The 19,861-nt window shown below is 54.7% G+C and overlaps 1 protein-coding gene across 1 annotated transcript in view; it reads left to right on the plus strand.

Annotated features, from left to right (window-relative positions):
- The window catches only part of ALX4 (ALX homeobox 4), a 45,715-nt gene extending 35,339 nt beyond the window's left edge, over nt 1-10,376 (plus strand). Inside the window, exons 3-4 of the mRNA XM_055315134.1 lie at nt 3,538-3,666; nt 5,887-10,376. Of these exons, the coding sequence (XP_055171109.1) occupies nt 3,538-3,666; nt 5,887-6,216 (459 nt within the window). The 3' untranslated portion in view covers nt 6,217-10,376. The remainder of the gene's footprint in view (nt 1-3,537; nt 3,667-5,886) is intronic.
- The last annotated feature ends 9,485 nt before the right edge of the window (nt 10,377-19,861 follow it).

Consider the following 19,861-nt stretch of genomic DNA (forward strand, 5'->3'; position numbering starts at 1 on the left):
TAGAGTGTTAGCACTGGAAAGGATCATCGGGTCCTCTCATTTGATGGTAAGGAGGAAGAAGCCCACAGGTGGGACGTGATCACCTGTGGCCAGGTAACTCAAGAACGGTGACTCCGTGGCGGTGCTGAGACTAGAATCCAGGACTCTTGAGTTCCCGCACAGTGTTTCTTTTCTTTAGTTTGCTGTGCCAGGACATGGGCCATATTGTTCTGAGACTTTTCTTTTTATAAAGGCAGCAGGGTGGGTGGGATCTCCATGTGCGTCAGACCTCTGGATCGAGCCTGGCAGTGCCCTGAGGTTTGGGGGGAGTGATGGTGGAACCCCCTGCCTGCCTCTGCCGAGTTTGTTCGGGGGCCCGTGCTCAGCTGGTGGGAAGCCAGGTGCCTGGCGTAGAGTGGCGGTGGGGACAGGGAGGGGGTGGGCAGCTCCAAGATGGACCTTTCCTGGGAAGAAGCTCGGGGTTTGGCCCTGCTCCAGGGGCTGCAGGGGCCTCTCTCTCTGCTGTCTGGGATTCCAATCTCCGCAGCTGGTGTCTGAAGACAATAAGACAGAGGCCTCCCCGCCCTGGGCCACCCCGCCCTGGCCCCAGATGGGCTGCGGTTACTGAAGCCCCCGCCAAGACGGTTGGTTCCTTGGGGAGAGGCCTGTGCTGAGCAGGCCCAGGCCAGGGTGGGCCAGGAGCGGGGTGGTCCTGGGGCGCAACATGCAGACAGGAAGGCTGGACCTCGTGGTCCCCTGTCCCCCTTAGGGGTGTCCCGTGGAGCCAGGCTGGGGCCGCAGAGCCCCAAGGCACAGAGCATCTGTGGACAGCTCTCGGAGCGCCAGGCTCCAGGGCCCAGGGATGGAAGGACAGCCGCGCCTGACCCCCGAGCCTCCAGCGTGAGCTCAGAGGGGCCTGAGGATGCCCGGCCGCCACGCAGTGGATGGGCTGATGCCCCAGGAGGCCGCAGAGCCACGAGGCTAATGAAGCTCAGGCCCCGGGGCAGGAGAGCTCCAGGCCTGTGCAGGGAGCAGGGCCCAGGGCTGCAGGCTCAGGAGGAGGGGTTGGGCGCTTCTGCTGCCCCCCCACCTCCCCATCTCTCTGAGTCTTTAACCCTCCTCCACTCCCATCCCAAAGACAGCGCTATCTCTGCGGCTCTCCCCCGCCACTGTCCGCCCAGATAACCCAGCACCCCCACCGCCGCTCCCCCACATTCCATCACCCCCCACTCTGCCCTTCCTCCCACTTCTGGGACCGCTGAACACCCCCCCACGCCCTGTACTGTGCCCGCCCCCAGCCTGTCCAGAGCCTGAGTGACACCTCCAAGGTCACCCCTCCACCTGCCGCTCTGCCCTCCCCCCCATGGGGCTCCCTGCAAACCCCCCACAGTGGCGGCCACAGCGACTTTTCCTCACCCTCTCTCCACCCCCCCCACCCCCCAGAGAAAGACTGGAGCCATATATCTTGATGCCTCCAGTGGGCTTCACCCCTCCCCCTGGCGTCCCCCCCAGCAAACCCTGGGAGGCTGAGGAAGGAGCGGAAAGACGGAGCTAAGCCTGCAGGAAATTAAACATGAAATGAAAACAAGCTCCTCTGATTCATTCTCTCATCCTGCCCCCTGCCCCCCATTCCAGGCCACTGATAAAGGGGGATCCCGTTTCAGAGGCACAGAGAGGAGACCCGATCCGCCCTTGGCTCTCGGCAGGCGGCCGGGGGCCCGACCCCAGGAGCCCCTGGAGGGGACGGGCCGGCAGGCTCTGGAGCAGGGGCCGAGTGCTCCTCCTGCGCCCGACTCAAGACGGGGAGGCGCAATGACTCTCAAAGCCATGCCAGCTTCTGTGTGTGTGTGTGTGTGTGCGCACGCGCGCGTGTGTGGGTGTGCGCACGTGACACTTGTGCCCGCACACATGTACCGCTGGGACTAGGGAGGGAAACTGAGGTGCCGCCCCATGCTCCCCCCCGACCCCACCCTCCCCACACTAACACGAGACACACACACCCCAGCTTCTTTGACGTCTTTTAGCAAAAGACAGCAAGAAAGGTCAGGAGCTATAAACAAGTGTGAAGTCCTCTTAAAAGCTCTCGGACAGCATTTCTCACCTCTCACCTGCTGCTCTGTGAGGCACCACCCTTGTGAGGACACCCGTACAGATATCAGCCCCATTTCCCAGATACAGAAACTGAGGCCAGCAGCCATGCGGGAGCTAGGACGGGGCTCTGCTGTCCAGCACAGCAGAAGCCAGACCAGGCGGAGCCAGCTCCTTCTCCCTCTTCTGAGGATGCTCCGTGCTCTCGGCAAGGCTGCTGGCGGGGAGCCGTTGGGGTGGGCCCGCTGGCACCTGAGTCCACTGGCAGGTGCACTTCCAGCTGATAAAGCCCCCATCTGGGGATCTGAGGCCTGCCCTTGACTCAGCCTGAAGCCACTTCTGGTCTGGAAGCTGATCCCTTCCCTTCTCACACCCCAGATCCCAAATCATGGGCAGGAGTGGCAGGCCCCAAGTCCAGCTCTTGCCCACAAAGCTCAGGAAAGTTCTCACCTGCCGGAAATGTTCTTGCACAGGGAAAGGACCCAATGACCCCCACGCCCCATCAAAGACCACGGCTCACACGTCTGGTTCAGGGACCACCGTCCCCCTCCCAGGTCCCCAATTAAGGCAACGCCACATCTGTCCCTGCTCAGGGACAGGTGGGTCTTCACTCCTCCTCAGTCAGGCCAGATCTCGCCGTGGCCACCCCTACCGAGCACACCAAGGGCAAGCCCCTCACCCGGGCCTCAAGGCCCTCCACAATCTGACCTCTGCGTCCATCATTCTTCCTCTCCCACCACCCGCCAGCGGGGCAGCGCGACCTCCTGGGGTCTCCTGAGTGGGCCCTGCTATTTCTGCAGTCAGGCCCGGCCCAGCCCCCCCCTCCATGAAGTCATCCCTGAGGGCCTCTGCTGCTCGGCTTAACCCCTGTTCCCCATGGGACCTTTAGCACAGGGGGCTTGAGGCGGGAGGCTTGCCAACATGAAGGCTGCAGAGAGGACTCAGGCAGGTAGGAATTCTTATTCTGGGCCAATGGACTGGCCCCAGGGAGCTTGTGGAAGATGATAGCAGGTGTGTGTGTGTGTGTGTGTGTGTGTGTGTGTGTGTGTACACACACGTATGCATGAATATCCAGAAAATGACTTTCCAGAGGAGCCATCACAGCTTTTCTCAGGTTCCCCTCAGGTTTCCCTTGGGAGTCTGCAGCCCGAGGCAGGTTAGGCCACACTGTTCCGGGGTCGGTTAGGTGACTGCTAGGATGGCCAGCGTCGCGTTGTGTGGGTGTGACACTCGCCTGCTCTGTACTCTGAAGCCTGGAAAGGTGAAGTCTGGCCCAGGGTCCCACTGTGGTTAGTTGGGGGTGAGCTGCCTTCCAGACTCTGCACTGATGATTCTGGATTGTGAGGCTAGAGGCTCAAGGCTGAGGCAGACCCTTTCTGCAGCCCCACGGCCCAGCCCGCGCGGTGGAGGGCAGGGGGCTCCAGGAAGTGATGTGTGCTGCCGACCCCTGTGACGACTGCTGTCTTGCAGGTCTGGTTCCAGAACCGGAGGGCCAAGTGGAGGAAGAGGGAACGTTTCGGGCAGATGCAGCAGGTTCGGACCCACTTCTCCACGGCCTATGAGCTTCCCCTCCTCACCCGAGCGGAGAACTATGCCCAGGTGAGGCCCTGCCCCAGCTGCCACCGCCAGCCCCCAGGCCCTGGGAATGGGCACCTCTGGGCCTAGCCCCCCCACCCTTCACCCCGAGATGGGACTCACCAAGCCTGGAACAGGTGTGCGCATGTTCGTACCAGAAGGTGGGGTGCTGGGACCGTTTCTACCTAGCCTAAGTGTTGGCCCAGGCTTGGCTGAGCTTCAGGAGGGACATGCTGGGACAGAGAGGGTGGCTTTCTCCTCTGCCATTTTTACCACTTTGGCTGTGGGCCTCAGAACCCAGGCTGCATGAAGACTGGGGCCTCAGGAGCCATTCGGAGTGTTTCCTAGGAAGGCGAAGTCTGGAAAGCTGGGGGGCACAGGGCAAGGCTGTAGTAGCCATGTAGGTCTGGGTCCCCGATGGGCTGGCCTCCGGCTCTTTCTCACTGCAGGCCAGCCACGCGCCCTCTGAGCCTCGGTTTCTTCCCTGGAAAACTGAACACAATACAATACCCACCCAGCTCTTTCGTGAGGTGGTCAAAAGGCCAAAATTAGACAACGCAGGAGTACTATAGGGACCAGACAGCTGGATAAAGGTTGCTCTGCGGCTCTCAGCTTTCTGAAAAGGCGACTGTGTCCTGTCCTGTCAGCCTGTCCCCATTCTAGTGGCATTGGGGTCTTCAGTGGGGATGAGAAGTAGTGTGAGGAGCGGCCGATACCCGGGGCACTTGCAGAAATGTCTTTCTAGCTAAGTCAGCTCCTCACACCCACAACCTGCTTGGCAGAGGTGACTGTTCCCTCTGCTCAGGCCTCTCGGTGGCAGTGGCAGCGTGGCGTCTGCCTTCAGCTGCAAGCCCAGCCACGGCACAGGCCTCCCTGCTTCCTTTAGACCCACTGCCCCAGGGCCCTGCTGTCCCGCGGCTCCTGGGCGCCCCACTCAGACCAGCTCTGTCCCACCCCCTGCCAGGATTCATGGGGCAGGGGCAGGGGTCAGGCCTGGGGTGAGGCTGAGGAATGTGAGGTGTCACACTCATGCACACACACACACGCACACACACCTGGTCCTCAGCTCCTGCTGCATATTTTCATCTTCTGGCTCCAGAGGATGGGCCTCCAGCCTGGCTCCTGGGTCTGGATCTCTGCTGCCCGAGAGGAGGGAGGGGGGCAGAGGACCAACACAGGGTGCGCTCATACCTCCTGCCTGCAGCACCACCTATCATACATGCTGGCCTCTTGATGGAGGGAAAGGGAAAGGCCCCTGATTCCCCAGCACCCCAACTGGGAAGAAGGTGGCCAGGCCAACCCGCGGTGGCAATGCCCTGTGGGAACTGGGGGCAGAGTTCCCGCCTCATTGGGCCTCCAAGTGCCTTCCCTGAGTGGACTACAAACTCTGGGTGGGGAGCGGGGAGCAGGCCAGCAGGAGCTGCTTGAGCACCACCAGTAATCACGGCTGAGAGGTCCTGCTCACCCTGCCTGCCTCAGGTGTGCCTCCAGTCCACCCCCACCTGCTGTCTGAGCATCTCCCTCCCTGTCTCTCTCTCTCTCTCTCTCACACACACACACACACACACACACACGCACAGGCCTGTGGATATCCAGGCTGGCTCCAACCACCCACTCACGGGCACTCGCCTCATGGCCTTCTGAGGTGGCCCGTAAGCCCCTTCCATTCTGAATAAGTTCTGAAGCCTCAGGCACACGGGCCTTGGAACCTCGGCCGGCCGCTGGGTCTCACAGCTGGGAGATCAGGCCCCACGGCCCAGCCCTGCCCCCTCCACACCTCCGCCCACAAGCCCAGAGCTCTCTGAGTTCAGGTCCGCTCCCATTTCTCAGGTACCTGGGATGCCCCAGGCCCGGTGAGGAACCACAGGTCAGTAAGACACAGCTGCTGATGTTAAGGGGGCCGTGGAGGGGGAGACAGTGTCTGTCCCCCACACCTGAAATTCGGAAGCCAGCTGGCTGGGGCGGACCTGCCCTCAGATGCCGGACCCTTGATGGAGTTTGGAGTTCAGTCCTGAAAACAGAATTTCTAACAGCTTGGAACAGAGGAGCCAAAGCCTAGAACCCCAACCGTCCCAGGTCTGGACGGCCACGAAAATTTTGAGAGGCTCCCAGGTGAACAGTCCAGAAGGACTCACTCCATCATGATGAGGGGCTGGTGAGCGGGGCGAGGTCATCCGGGGTGAGCGCCCCCCTCTGCGCCCCACCCCTGCCAGCCTGTGACAGCTCTCCCTTCGCTCTCCGCAGATTCAGAACCCGTCCTGGATCGGCAACAACGGGGCTGCCTCGCCGGTGCCAGCCTGCGTGGTGCCCTGTGACCCGGTGCCCGCCTGCATGTCCCCTCACACCCACCCCCCTGGCTCGGGGGCCGGCGGCGTCACCGACTTCCTGAGCGTCTCCGGGGCGGGCGGCCACGTGGGCCAGACGCACATGGGAGGCCTGTTTGGAGCAGCGGGCCTCAGCCCGGGCCTCAACGGCTACGAGCTCAACGGGGAGCCGGACCGCAAGACGTCGAGCATCGCGGCCCTCCGCATGAAGGCCAAGGAGCACAGTGCGGCCATCTCCTGGGCCACATGACAGGGCAGCCCCCGGCCCATCCCCACGCCCTCCCCCACCTCGGGGCACCGGCCACGCCCACGCTTTCCAGGCCCCCAGCCTCCCGTCGGACTCTCCTCTTAGGAACCTGGCCTGGGCCAGGGGCCTGGCCCTCAGCACTTTCAGCCACCCCAAGTGTGAGGCCCCACCGGCCACTGGGAGGGAGGGGACAGCCGGTCCCGCCCTCCCTGGTACTGAGGCCGAGGCCCCTGCTCCCGGCCCAAGGCGGTGGAGGAGGCCAGGTGGCCGAGGTTTACAGCTTTGCATCCATTATAAGCTGAAGACCCCCTCTCCCCACTGCTGCTCCGCCCCGCCCGGCTTGAGGGTTGAGGCAAGGATCAATCCCCATCCAGGCCCAGCAGCGGCCAAGTGCAGCCACGTCCGTCCTTCCCTCTGCTGTGTGGTCCCCTGGTCACCAGGCCAGTGACCTGTTCTTCAGAGTCCTGCAGAGTTGGCCTCCTATCCCTCCCACCCCCTTTCGTCCTCCTAAAAGCCCCCCAGAATCCAACCTCCTGGACCCAAGACACCTGCCTCAGCCTCACCCACCGTGCCTGTGCCCAACCCACCTGGAGGGATGGACAGAAAGGACAGGAGCTGGAGCTGAAGAATCCTGCTGTCACCCAGCGATGCTGGCACCTAGGAGAGCAGACAGTCCCCGAGGGGGCGTGTTTGAGTTCCCTTGCACCCCGAGATTCTGCATCTTGGCAAACGCCGCAAGGGGAGGACACACCGCCCACGGTAACCCAACAGGGTTGGGAGAAGAGAAGCTTCGAGAGAGAGGAAGAGCTTCAGGGAGGTGTCTGGGAAGGGACAGGGGCTCAGGCACACACTTCCACTCTCCTGACCACCCGACACCCCACAACCAGCAGGATGCCTGTTACAGCAGGCAGGTCTGGGCAGCTTTGTTCTCCAGCCAGCCAGGCCCCTGGAGGAGGACCTGGAGACGCTTGTCCCGTCCCCCATCCACTCTGGTCACTTGCCAGGGCTGCTGAGCAGTGTCCTGGTGTGGAAGGACGTAAACACGTCGGAACACACAAGCGGGGCCTGAAGTCGTGTTGGCAGAGGAGGCAAGAGCAGCCTGCAGAATTTGCTGACGGAGGGGGGCCCACCCTTGGCCCCTCGGCCCTTACACTGCCTCAGACTGCCTGTCCCTCGTCAGCCGTCCCAGGAGCGGCACCAGATCTGCCCAGAGCCTTCCTCGGTGGGTGCGGGCTCCTGATCTCCCAGGCGGGCCAGAGAGAGTCTGCTCTTGCACTCCTTCCCTAGGGAATCCCAAAGCTCAGCGCCCCCTCCAGCCTCGAGAAGGGCTCTTGGGCTAGCTACGCTCCCCTGGTCACTCGCCCTGTTCCAGGTGGGGACAGGGGGCAGGATGCTGTCCAGAAGCAGTTTCCCTGCCTGCAGGAAGGGGCCTCCTTCCGAGGTGGAGCTGCACATCTGTCCCATCTGAGATGTGAGGCTTGAGTTTTGGCACCAGATCCACCTAAGCCTGTGGCACAAGTACGTGCCCTCCGGGGAAGCCTTCAGAGGCCGAGAGGCCCCTCCAGGCAGCCGCTGGGGAGAAGTCCTCACTTTTCCCTACCCTTGATCCTGTCCAGGAAGAGGGCAGAGGCCAGCAGCCTTGGGGGCTTGCATGCAGGACAGCCCGTTGGCTTGGGTGGAGGGTGGGACACTCAAGGTTTAGGAGGAATCCCAGTCCTCGCCTCTGCCTCGTGTTCTCATGTGCCCTGGAGGCAGGACTGGGGAAGGACCTGGCTTTGGGCGCCCTTGGTCGGAGTCCGACCCCTCTGTGAACCGTAGCTCTAACATCGATCTTCTAGAAGTGAAAAGCATCTTGGACATGGAGTTAAATGTTGGTTTTTAAATGTTCCCTATATCTGAGGATCTTGGAAGGGCGCTTAGGAATCCTCTTCCAGTTCTGAGGTTCACTGAAATAACTCAGGCTCCCCAAATCTAGGAAGGGGAAGAGAGAAGCATTTAAGGCTGGGAATAGTTCCCAGTCTTCCCCTTCAGGGCGCTGGTGGCTGCCAAGGACAAGGGAGGAACCCTCACCATACGTTGTGTTCACCCAGGAGGGGGTCAGCACAGTGAGGTGGAGACCCCAGGAGAGCCCTGGAGGAGGAGGGGACCGAGAGAGCAGGCTCTAGGCAGATTCTTCTGGAAAGGACCCTGAGTGCTCAGTTCCCCTGTCTGACTGCTTTCTGGCTGGGCTAGACCCAAGTCGGATAAATTTTGACAAAAAAGCCTCTAACAGAGGGAAGCCCTGTGGCCCACCACACAGCCAAGTATTTATGATTCAAATGTCGGCATGAACCGTGCTGGATCACCCCCCACGGGGAACTGCCTGCCCCAGCCCCCCAGGGCCTGCCCAGTCCTCTGAGAATCCTTGAACCTAGGGCTGGGAGGGACTTGGAGACCCTGTACTTAATAGGATCCCTTTACGATGGAGATGAGCAGGTGCCCGCCCGGGGAGGCCAGAGCGGGGAGGACCACCCGAGGAGTGGGGCGCACAGGTGGTGGGGCCTCACGCAGCATCTCAGCTCTCCGCTCGAGGTCCTCCCTCTCCTCGGCCTTCCCTTGGGTTGCTTCCTGGTGGGTGGCTAGGCCCAGGCCCGGGAGGGCAGGAGGCGTCCCCGGAGCACCCCGCAGGCTGTGGGGGCCCCTCCAGGGCTGGCTGGCTTCCTGGGGAGCGAGGTCTCAGGAAGGCGGGCAGGGAGGGGAAACAGGCAGGCCCGTGGCTCAGTGCTAAGCAGATAAGCTACAAGAGGCGAGGCTTCCCTTGGGCTACTTGCCCCAGATCTGCACCGAGACAGAGGTGCGAGCCTGAGGGAGCCAGCCACCCAAGGGCAGCCTCCTCGACCCAGGAGAGCCTTGACCCCGGCTGCGAAATAGGCCGCGCAGCCAGGGCCTGACCCCAAGGTGCTGCTACCGCCCTCAGCTGCCCTCAGTGCTCCCGGGGCATGGGAGGAGAGGGCTCTGGGGGCCACAGAGAGGCTTGTCCCCACGTCTCCAAAGGCACCTGAGGGGACAGGGGCTCTGTAACCTTTCTTGAATCCTTTCAACTATACTTGATTCTTGGCTCTCACCACCGCGCCTCCAGCTCCAAGAAGCACGGTGGCCCGGTCGGTTCAGAGATGCTGCAAGGGGATGGGGACAAAAATCGCGAGGTGGGTCCCCAGCATCCATTGCAGTAGCCACATGGGGCCCAGCTCCAGCGCCACCACCCCCCACCTCTTTCTGGCTGGGCAGCCAAGAGGAGCTTTTCCATGAAAGCTACCCCGTACCATCCCCAGGTGGCCGCTCTGTCTCCGGGGCCAGGTTGAGGGGAGACCATCTCGCAGGACACTCTGGGCCCCTGGTCTCCCCGGTGTGTCAGGGGCAAAGGCAAACAAGACTAGCTGGGGGAGGATGGTTGGCAGACTGGCCCCCAGGATAATAATCCACACCCCTGAAAGAGAAAAATGAGAAGACAACGAGAACCCTACTTGCAAAGTCACAACAGCCCCCCTTCGCCAAGGATGCTGGAAGGAGGAAAGGCATTCAGGCGAACCACATGTGGCCTAATCTCGCCCTCCCCTCACCCCCCACCCCCCACCCCCACTTACACACATAGAGCTAGGCCTTTATACTACTGATTTTGAAGGACAGCTTTCAGTGCCTAATAATCTGTTTGGATGTGCAGTGGTTGAAAAGAGAGCTGAGCACTACAAGGAACGTGAACCTCAGCCAACAATGACTGTTCTCATTGTAAGATATTTTAACCCTGTATAAACGCAACTTTTCCTTTAGCTTAACGGCCTGGGGTGGAATATTAAAAATATATATTAAAAATACGTTAAAATTTCAGAAAAATGTATAAAAAAATGAGGTCAGTTCCATAAAGTTTTACTGCCTATACCACCATGTAACTACATTATAGCAAAATATTAAAAGAATCGTTTCTTGCCTTTTTAAAGTAAGTTATTGCACTTACATCTTCTTTGGGAGGGGAGGAATCTTGGCGAGAAGGGGACCTAGGGCCTAGGCATGGGGCCAAACGGCGAGTGGGAGCAACCGGGCACTCCGGAGCACCCTTTGCTGGGCACAGCCCAAACTGTCTGTTTGGTTGGTGTTTGCAATAAACTCCTTCTCCTTCCTCCTCTCAACTGGAACCTGTCTGTTTTGTTCCTGACTTGTGACAGATGAAATGTGATCAGAGGGGCCTCTGAAATCTCACATTAATTGAAGTCGGCAAAAAATACTAACAGTGCCCTTTTGAACTGCTGACACAGAACAGAATGGATTACCAGGGCTAGATTAACAACAGGTGGCCAGGGCTCCTGCACGGAGAGGGGGGTGCGTGGCCTGCGAGGGTCTGGGACAGCCCCCCTTCATCCCAGAGGTCCTGCCAGCACAGCCCACAAGCTGCGAGGGACCAGAGTCCACCTCTCAGGCAGCACAAAGGGTCACAGCAGCTCCTCTGCCCCCCACCATCTCACCCCCACCATGGCTCGGGTGTGCTCAGCCCTGCCCATGCCCGGAGGTCTTCGAGGTCTTCACGGTGGCATAGCCAGCCCCTCGGGCACTGAGCGCCAGTCTGGACTTCCAGGGGCTGTCCTGCAAGCAGAGAGAGCCGGGCCGGGGAGGTCGGGGCAGGGAAGCCTGGTTGCTTGGCCCAGAGCACAGGACAGGCTCTACTCCTCAGCAGCTGAGGGAACGTGCAGGAGATGTGGCCAGATGATTTTTACAGCAAACTCTAGAAGCCGATTACAAAGCAGGGAGGGCCCACAGAGTAGGTGCTTCCTTGCTTTCCGACACAAAGGTGACTCAGGGAAGAGACAGTTGGCCTCCAAGGGACCCCTGTGTGGGGAGGGGGAGCAGCTCTCACATCGTGGTGGGCAAGAAGCCTGTCCCTGACCAGGTCACCGGCGTGGGGGATACACACAGGCTGTAAGCAGATGTGGTGCAGTGACATAAAGGACGATGATTGTCCCCCAAAGAAAGACATCCCCCTCTGGTTACCAGCTGGGCATCCACCAGGAAGGTCTTTCCCATCCTCTCCTTCCAGCTTTTTAAGTGTTGCTTTCTCAGAGCTACAGCTCAGATCTGGTACCTGCGGTGAGTGAGGTCATATTCAGTGTAGACCCAACCTGGTTTTAGGTTGGTCTGGGCTGGGCATTTTTGTTGTTCTTTTTGTTTTAAATATTTAGTTATTTATTCACGACAGACACACAGAGGCAGAGACACAGGCAGAGGGAGAAGCAGGCTCCATGCAGGGAGCCCGATGCAGGACTCGATCCTAGGACCCCAGGATCACGCTCTGAGCCTAAGGCAGATGCTCAATCACTGAGCCACCCAGGTGCCCTGGGCTTTTATTTTTGAAGAAGTCACCTCTTGGGCTCGGTCACGGTGGCACTTGGAATCTCCATCCCCAGTCTCTGCCGAGTCCCCGGGCAGGAAGCAGAGAGGGAAGCGCCATGGGCTTGGGTGCTGCCCGGTGCCTCCGCTCTTGGCCATGGGCGCTGAGCACCCCGGCTCCCGGAGTCCAGGTGAGTGCTACGGCCCAAGCGCGGGTGGCTTGACAGGGTCGTCCAGGGGACCTGGGGACCCGGGGAGGTGAGGGCAGCGGGCCTTCCTCCAACACGACCGCGGCTCCACCCTCCAGTGCCACCACTGTCCCCCACGCCCCGTGGGGCGGGTCAGTCGGCCACATTACCGGATGCGCCGTCTGTTTAGAATGCCCACACCCCCACCACCGCCAGCCGCCTGCACCTGGGGAACCCCTGTTGGTTCTCCGAGGCTCCCTCCCAAGGGCGACACACCGTCTGTGAAGCTCTTCCTTAGGTCCCGGCCCCCAGCCCTACCTCCACTCAAGGTCAACTGCTGGCCCCTCGGGGCTCCCGCAGAGCTGTTGCTAATACTGTTGCAGCACGTAGTCTACACGTTGTCTGACGGCCCCATGGGCCTAAAAAGCTCCAAGGAGAGACAGGTTGGTTCTGTTCACATGTGGATGTCTCAGAATGTCCTCAGTTGAGGAACCGAGAGAATAAATGGAAAGATGGGAAGGAGGTGATGCTCTGGTTCACGAGGGGGGAAGGGGAAGGTCAGAGAAGGGATTCACGTAGAGGGAGCTGGGAGCCGGCTCAGGTCCCCGGGGATCAGCCAGGAGGGGACTCAGAGCTTCCACCTGGCCGTGGGCCTTGCCCACCCTGTCTCTCCAGCCATCGAGCGCCCTCGAGGCTTGCCAAAGCCAGCACAAGGCCAGCTCCCCAAGATGGCCCCGGGGTCTCATGTCCGAGGGTGCTCATCTCAGACCTCTTCTGCTGAGGCTTGAGCTCAGCCCCTACTGTCCAAGTCACCCCTGGAGAGTCCTCATACCACCTAAGCCCTCCACACCTCCACCTGCCTCAGGGCAATCCACACGTGCCCCCCTCACTGCTCGCACCTTCAGCTCCTCACCCACCCCACTACCCCAGGTCGTGCCACAGGGAACAGTGCTGCCCTGGGGGTGCCGCAGGCTGGCTGTCCGTTGATCAGCAGAACCCCCGACGTAGCTGCGGGGGAGCAGGGCGGTGCCGGAGCGGGGGCCCTCCTCCTCCCACAGGCCCAGACTTGCATGCTCAGCTGCCGAGGAACAATAGGCCCTCCACAAACAGCCCGTTCCCCAAAATAGGGCCACTGCAAACTGTCTGTGTACTCAGAAGTGAGATGCATGCCAGCTCCAGAGACAATGGGGTGTGAGAGTTGACATTTTCCCAGGAATTCTGTGATTCCAAACAGATTTTTTTTTCCAGCTCAACACAGACCAACAGGCTTGAGGAAGGCAAACTTCCGAAAGGAGCTTCAGTTTATGACCATGTGCACACCATGTGTTAAGGTGTTGCCTTAAGGAGTTGGGAGCAAACCCGCTGTGGGGCCTGCATGAGATCTCCCTGTCGGGGCCCGCTGCAGATGCCACATCCCTGGGGCTTCTCCGTGGTGGCATCTCAAGCCCCTTCCCCATCCCTTCTCCGTCCTCTACTCGCAGCGGATCTCTGCGACATCCAGGCTCAGAGAAAGACAGGAGCTCCTGTTGCTGTGACCACAGGCCAAGCTATTACTATGAAGAGACAGGAAAGAAGTGCATGGGTGGGCAGGTGCACGGGCAGGACAAGGGACGGGATGTGAGCCGTCGTCATCCTGATGAAGAAAGAAACACAAAGTGGCCCGTGTCACCTCTTGAGATAGGTTTGGACGGAAAGCTCTGCTCAGATGAGAGCGTGGGAAGGCACGGGCCTGGAAGCCTTGGGGTAAAGCGAGGCACAGGAGACCCAGGTTTGTTTGTTTGTTTGTTCTTTAAAGATTTTATCTACTTGTTTGACAAAGAGAGAGCACAAGCAGGGGAAGCAGCAGAGGGAGAGGGAGAGGGAGAAGCAAGCTCCCCACCGAGCAGGGAGCCCGACATGAGACTTGATCCCAGGACCCCGGGGTCACGACCTGAGCCCAAGACAGCCACCCAACTGACTGAGCCACCCCAGTGCCCATAAACCCAGACTTAACAACTGATTTTGCGACCTATTAGCTCAGTTATCTCAAGCCCCCTCCAACTTTCTGGTACTTCACCTGTAAAATGGGGACAACCAGCTCTCTTGCTTTTCTTACAAGGTGGTTATGAAGTCAAAAGAATTAGAGCATTTGTTTTTGCTTTTTAAGATTTTATTTATTTATTCATGAGAGACACACACACAGAGAGAGAGAGAGAGAGAGAGAGAGAGGCAGAGACACAGGCAGAGGGAGAAGCAGGCTCTGTGCAGGGAGCCCGACGTGGGACTCGATCCCAGGTCTCCAGGATCAGGCCCTGGGCTGAAGGCGGCGCTCAACTGCTGAGCCACCCAGGCTGCCAGAATTAGAGCATTTGAAACTAGTTCAGAGCTAGCTGTCCAGACAGGGGGAGTCATGCACTCCGGTGTCTGGGAAGTTGCCATACTGGGAAGCATAAGAAGCCCCGATATTGGACTGAAAAGGGGGTGCCGGGGAGAGAGCTGGTGGGGAGCAGTGTATGAGTGTGCTCAGGCTGCCAGCACAAGACACCATCACACTGAGTGGCTTAAATCATGGTTCTTTTCTCGCAGTTCTGGCGAAGGCGAGAAGTCCACGATCAAGGTGCTGGCACATTTGGTTTCTAGTGAGGCTTTGCTGCCTGGCTTGTAGACGGTCACTCTCTCCCTGTGTGCTCACGTGGCTTTGTCTCTCCGCTCGTGCAGAAGGACTTCTGGTGTCTCTTCCTTTTCTTAGGAAGACCAGTCCCATGGCATTAAGATCCCACCCTTAGGACCTCACTTAACCCCTATTACTTCCTCATAGGCCCTGTGTCTGAACCCAGTCACACTGGGGGGTACGGTGGGGGTTAGGGCTTCAATACAGGAATTTTGCAGGTGGACACAATGCAGTCTCTAACAAGCAGGGTGGCTGGTGTGTGACATAGGAGGGGAAGGCACAGAAATGACGAGGGCTGCTCTTCCCCACACTCATGACCCAGAGGCTCTCAGCAGGTCCCAGCAAGTTCGCAAACGGGCCCAGCAACATCTCAACTCTGAGCCTTGTTGCTTATGTCCCAAAGTGGCCACGTGCCATTCCTAGCCTGCTCCATGCCATGGCCAACCCAGACCCCAAAGCGGCTGCCAACGACCAGCCAGCTCTGATCACATCCCTAACCCTAATAGGCAACGGAGAAGTCTCTGCACGGCCTACACATAGACATTTCAGCTCTTTTATTTAGGCCTAAATGCCTACCCAGCCTCATCTTTTCTAATGCCCCAACCCGGACTCCAGATTCCTGCAAATCCAAGACATCCATTACACTTTCCCACCTTTTAAAAAAATCATTTTATTTCATCATGATATGTGTGCTCTTTAATCTCCATCCCCTATTTCCCCCACCAACCTCCCCCCTGGTAATCATCGGTGTGTTCTCTATAGTTAAGAGTCTGTTTTTTGGCTTGCCCCCCCCCTTTTCCCCCTTTGCTCATTTCTTAAATTCCACATGAGTGAAATCACATGGTGTTTGTCCTTCTCTGACTCACCTATTTCACTTAGCATGATACCCTCCAGCTCCATCACGTCATTGCAAATGGCAAGATTTCATTCTTTTTAATGGCTGAGTAGTATTCCATCACACACACACACTCCACACCACCTCTTCTTTATCCATTCATCAGTCAATGGACACTTGGGTTGCTTCCATAGTTTGGTTATTGTAGATAATGCTGCAATAAACACAGGGATGACTGTATTCCTTTGAAATAGTGTCTGCATTTTTTGGATAAATACCCAGTAGTGCAATTCCTCAATTGTAGGACAGTTTTATTTTTAATTTCTTGAGGAACCTCCATACTGTTTTCCACAGTAGCTGCACTAGTTTGCATTCTCACCAACAGTGCAAGAAGGTTCCTTTTCCTCCACATCCTTGCCAACACTACTTGTTTCTTATATTGTTGATTTTAGCATGACACTGAGAGGTACGAGGTGGTATCTTATGGTAGCTTTGATATGCATTTCCCTGATCATGAGTGATACTGAGCATCTTTTCATGTGTCTGTCGGCCATTTGTATGTCTTCTTTGGAGAAATGTCTGTTCATGTCTTCTGCACATTTTTTTAAAAAATATTTATTTATTCATGAGAGACACAGAGAGGGAGGGAGGCAGAGACATAGGCAGAGGGAGAAGCAGGCTCCATGCAGGAAGCCTGATGTGGGACTTGATCCCAGGACCCTAGGATGACATCCTGAGCCTAAGGTATAGACGCTCAACCACTGAGCCACCCAGGGCCCCTTCTGCACATTTCTTAATTGGATTATTTGTTTTGGGGTATTGGGTTGTATCAGTTCATTATATATTTTAGATACTAACCTTTTTACCAGATAGGTCATTTGCAAATATCTCCTCCCATTCCATAGGTTGCCTTTTAGTTTTGTTGATCGTTTCCTTTGCTTTGCAGAAGCTTTTCAACTGGGTGTAGCTCCAATAGTTTTTTTCCCCCTTGCCTCCAGTGACATATCTAGAAAACTATCGCTATGGCTGATGTCAGACAGATTACTCCCTGAGCTCTCTTCTAGGATTTTTATGGGTTCAGATCTTACATTTAGGTCTTCAATCCATCTTGCGTTTATTTTTGTGTATGATGTAAGAAAGTAGCCCGGTTTCATTCTTTAGCATGTGGCAGTCTAGTTTTCCCAACATCCTATTGTATATTCATTCCTCCTTTGTCAAAGATTAATTGACCATATAATCGTGGGTTTTATTTCTGGGTTTTCTATTTTGTTCCATTGATCTATAGGAGTCTATCTTTGTGCTACTACCATACTGTTTTGATTACTACAGCTTTGTAATATAACTTGAAATATGGAATTGTGATGCCTCCAGTTTTTTCTTTTTCAAGATTGCTTTAGGGGGGCGCCCAGGTGGCTCAGTCAGTTAAGCATCTGCCCTTCAGTTCAGATCATGAACCCAAGGTCCTGGGATCTAGCCCCCCCCCCCCCAACCTTAGTCTCTCTGCTCAGCGGGGAGTCTGCGTCTCCCTCTGCCCCTCCCCCCACTCATCCTCTCTCTCTTCTGTGCATGCTCTCTCTCTCTCAAATAAATAAAATCTTTTTTTAAAAAAAAAAGATTGCTTTGGCTATTAGAGGTCTTTTGTGGTTCCATACAAATTTTAGGATTACTTGTTCTAGTTCTGTAAAAAGTGTTATTGGTATTTTGATAGGGACTACCTTACATCTGTAGACTGCTTTGGTTAGTATGGACATGTTAACAATACTCTTCTAATCCATGAGCACAGAATACCCATTTTTTGTATCTTCTTAATTTCTTTCATTAATGTCTTGTAGTTTTCAGTATGTGGGTCTTTCACTTTCTTGGATAAATTTATTCCTAGGTGTTTTTTTTTTTTGTGCAACAATATAGTCCCATTATAAATTGATTTTGTATCCTGCAACCTAACTGAACTTATTTATCAGTTCTAGTTGTGTTTTGGCAGTCTTTAGGGTCTTCTATATATGGTATCATGTCATCTGCAAACAGTGAAAGTTTTATTTCTTCCTTACCAATTTGGGTGCCTTTTACTTCTTTATGTTGTCATAGCCAACATAGCCACAGCATAGCCTAGCCAATTGCTGTGGCTAGGACTTCCAGTACTATGTTGAATAAAAAGGGTATGTGTGGACATCTTTGTCTCGTTCCTGACCTTAGGGGAAAAGCTCTCACTTTTTCACCGAGAGTGATGTTGGCTATGGGTTTCTCATATAAGGCCTTTATTATGTTGAGATACTTTGTTTCCTTTAGATACTCTGCAGAGGGGTTTTATCATGAATGGAAGTTGTACTTTGTCAAATGCTTTTCCTGCAGCTATTGAAATGATCATATGGTTTTTATTCTTTCTCTTGATGTGACATATCACATTGATTGTTTTGCAAATATTGAACCACCCTTGCATCCTGGGACCAAATTCCACTTGGTCGTGGTCTATGATTTTTTAAACTATATTGTTGGATTTGGTTCACTAATTTTTTTCAAGATTTTATTTATTTATTCGTGAGAATGCACAGAGAGGAGGCTGCCCTGTGTTTTCATTTTCATTTAGCCCCAAATATTTCTAATTTCCTTTGTGTCTTTATGAACGCATGCATTATTTAGAAATGTTATTTCGACCTATTGAGGACTTCCACAGATACGTTATTCAATTCCAATGTGAACAGAGAACACAGTTTTTGTGTTTTCCTCAAAATTTACTGAGACTTATTTTATGGTGCCATGCATTTGTTGGTGCATGTTGCATGTATACTTAAGAATGTGTAATCAGTTAGTGAATGAAGTGTTCTGTAACTATCAATTAAGCCAAAATAGTTGATAGTATTATTCAAGTCATCTGTATCTTTCTTTTTTTTTTTAAGATTTTATTTATTTATTCATGAGACACAGAGAGAGGCAAAGACACAGGCAGAGGGAGAAGCGGGTTAAATGCAGGGAGCCCAATGCAGGACTTGATCCCAGGACTGCTGAACCGCGCCCTGAGCCAAAGGCAAATGCTCAACCACTGAGCCACCCAGGCATCCCTCATCTGTATCTTTAGGATTTTTCTATCAATTTGTTCTATTAGTTACTAGACAGTGGGGAGCCTGGATGGCTCAGTTGGTTAAGCATCTACCTTTAGCCTAGGTCATGATCTGAGTTAGATGAGGGGATGGAGCCCTGCTTTGAGCCCCACATCAGGCTCCCTGCTCAGTGGGGAGTCTGCTTCTCCCTAGGCCTCTCCTTCTCCTCTCATATTCTCTAATAAATAGTCTTTTGATGGGATCCCTGGGTGGCGCAGCAGTTTGGCGCCTGCCTTTGGCCCAGGGCACGATCCTGGAGACCCGGGATCGAATCCCACGTCGGGGCTCCCAGTGCATGGAGCCTGCTTCTCCCTCTGCCTGTGTCTCTGCCTCTCTCTCTCTCTCTGTGACTATCATAAATAAATAAAAATTAAAAAAATAGTCTTTTGAAAAAATTATTAATAGAAGAATGTTGAAACATCCAAATATAACTGTAGACTTTCTTGTTCACTTTCAGTGTTGGTTTTTGCTTTATATATTTTGAAGCATCGTTATTCAGTGCCTAATTTAGGACTACCTGTTTTGTCTTCTTGATGGATTCCTTTATCATTATGAAATATTCCTCTTTCTCCCTAGCAATATTCCGGCTTTGAAGTTAATTTTGTCCTGTATTGATATAATCATCTCCACCTTCCTTATGATTTATGATTGTCTAGTAAACTCTAACTGTATTTTAGTGTTTTCCTTATAGATAGTATTTCTTTTTGCTGTTTAATTCAAAATTATAATCTCTACTCTTTCATTACAATGTTTACATTTATATTTAATGCAATTACTGATATATTTGGGTTTAAGTCTATTATTTATTTGTCCTGTTCTTTACTTTTTTCTTTTTCTGCCTTTTTAATTAAATATTTTTCTGGAGTTCCACCTTCAATATTGGCCTATTAGCTATCCACTTTTAAAGTTCTTAGTGGTTGCTCTAGGGTTTACAATATGCATCGTTAATTTATCACAGTCCATCTTGCAGATACTTTCCCAGCTTTCTTCCCAACTCACCAGCAACTCTTCAATCTCCTTTTCTAGGTTTTCCTTTTTTCCTCTATCTATAAATGTTAGAGTGGACCTAGTAACCAGGCCCTGGTCCTTTTCTCTTCTCTACCTATACTGACTCTCTGGGCAATCTCATTTTATCTCATGGTTTTAAATCCCATCTATATAGTCAGTCTTAACTTTTACCCTGAGCTCTAGATATCTGCTTAAATGACACTACCACTTGGATGTCCAAAAGGCATCTCAAACTTAGCATGTGTGAAGTAAGGCACTTGATTTTCACTCTCAACACTTGAGTGCCCTCACCCCTGCATAGTCGACATAGTCCAACTAATGGTATCACTCTGGTACTCAGGACAAAAACCCAGGAGCTGGCTGTGAATCCTCTATTGTTTTCTTCTCCTACATTCATCAGGAAGTCCAGTAAGACTGTATTCCCAGTATAACTTCTTACTGCCTCTGCTACTACCATCCATGTCTAACTAAGCCACCATCTCTCACTCAGGCTCCCTAAAATAGCCTTCTAATTGAT

Source organism: Nyctereutes procyonoides, unplaced genomic scaffold, assembly GCF_905146905.1.
Source record: "Nyctereutes procyonoides isolate TBG_1078 unplaced genomic scaffold, NYPRO_anot_genome, whole genome shotgun sequence".
NCBI classification, from domain to species: domain Eukaryota; kingdom Metazoa; phylum Chordata; class Mammalia; order Carnivora; family Canidae; genus Nyctereutes; species Nyctereutes procyonoides.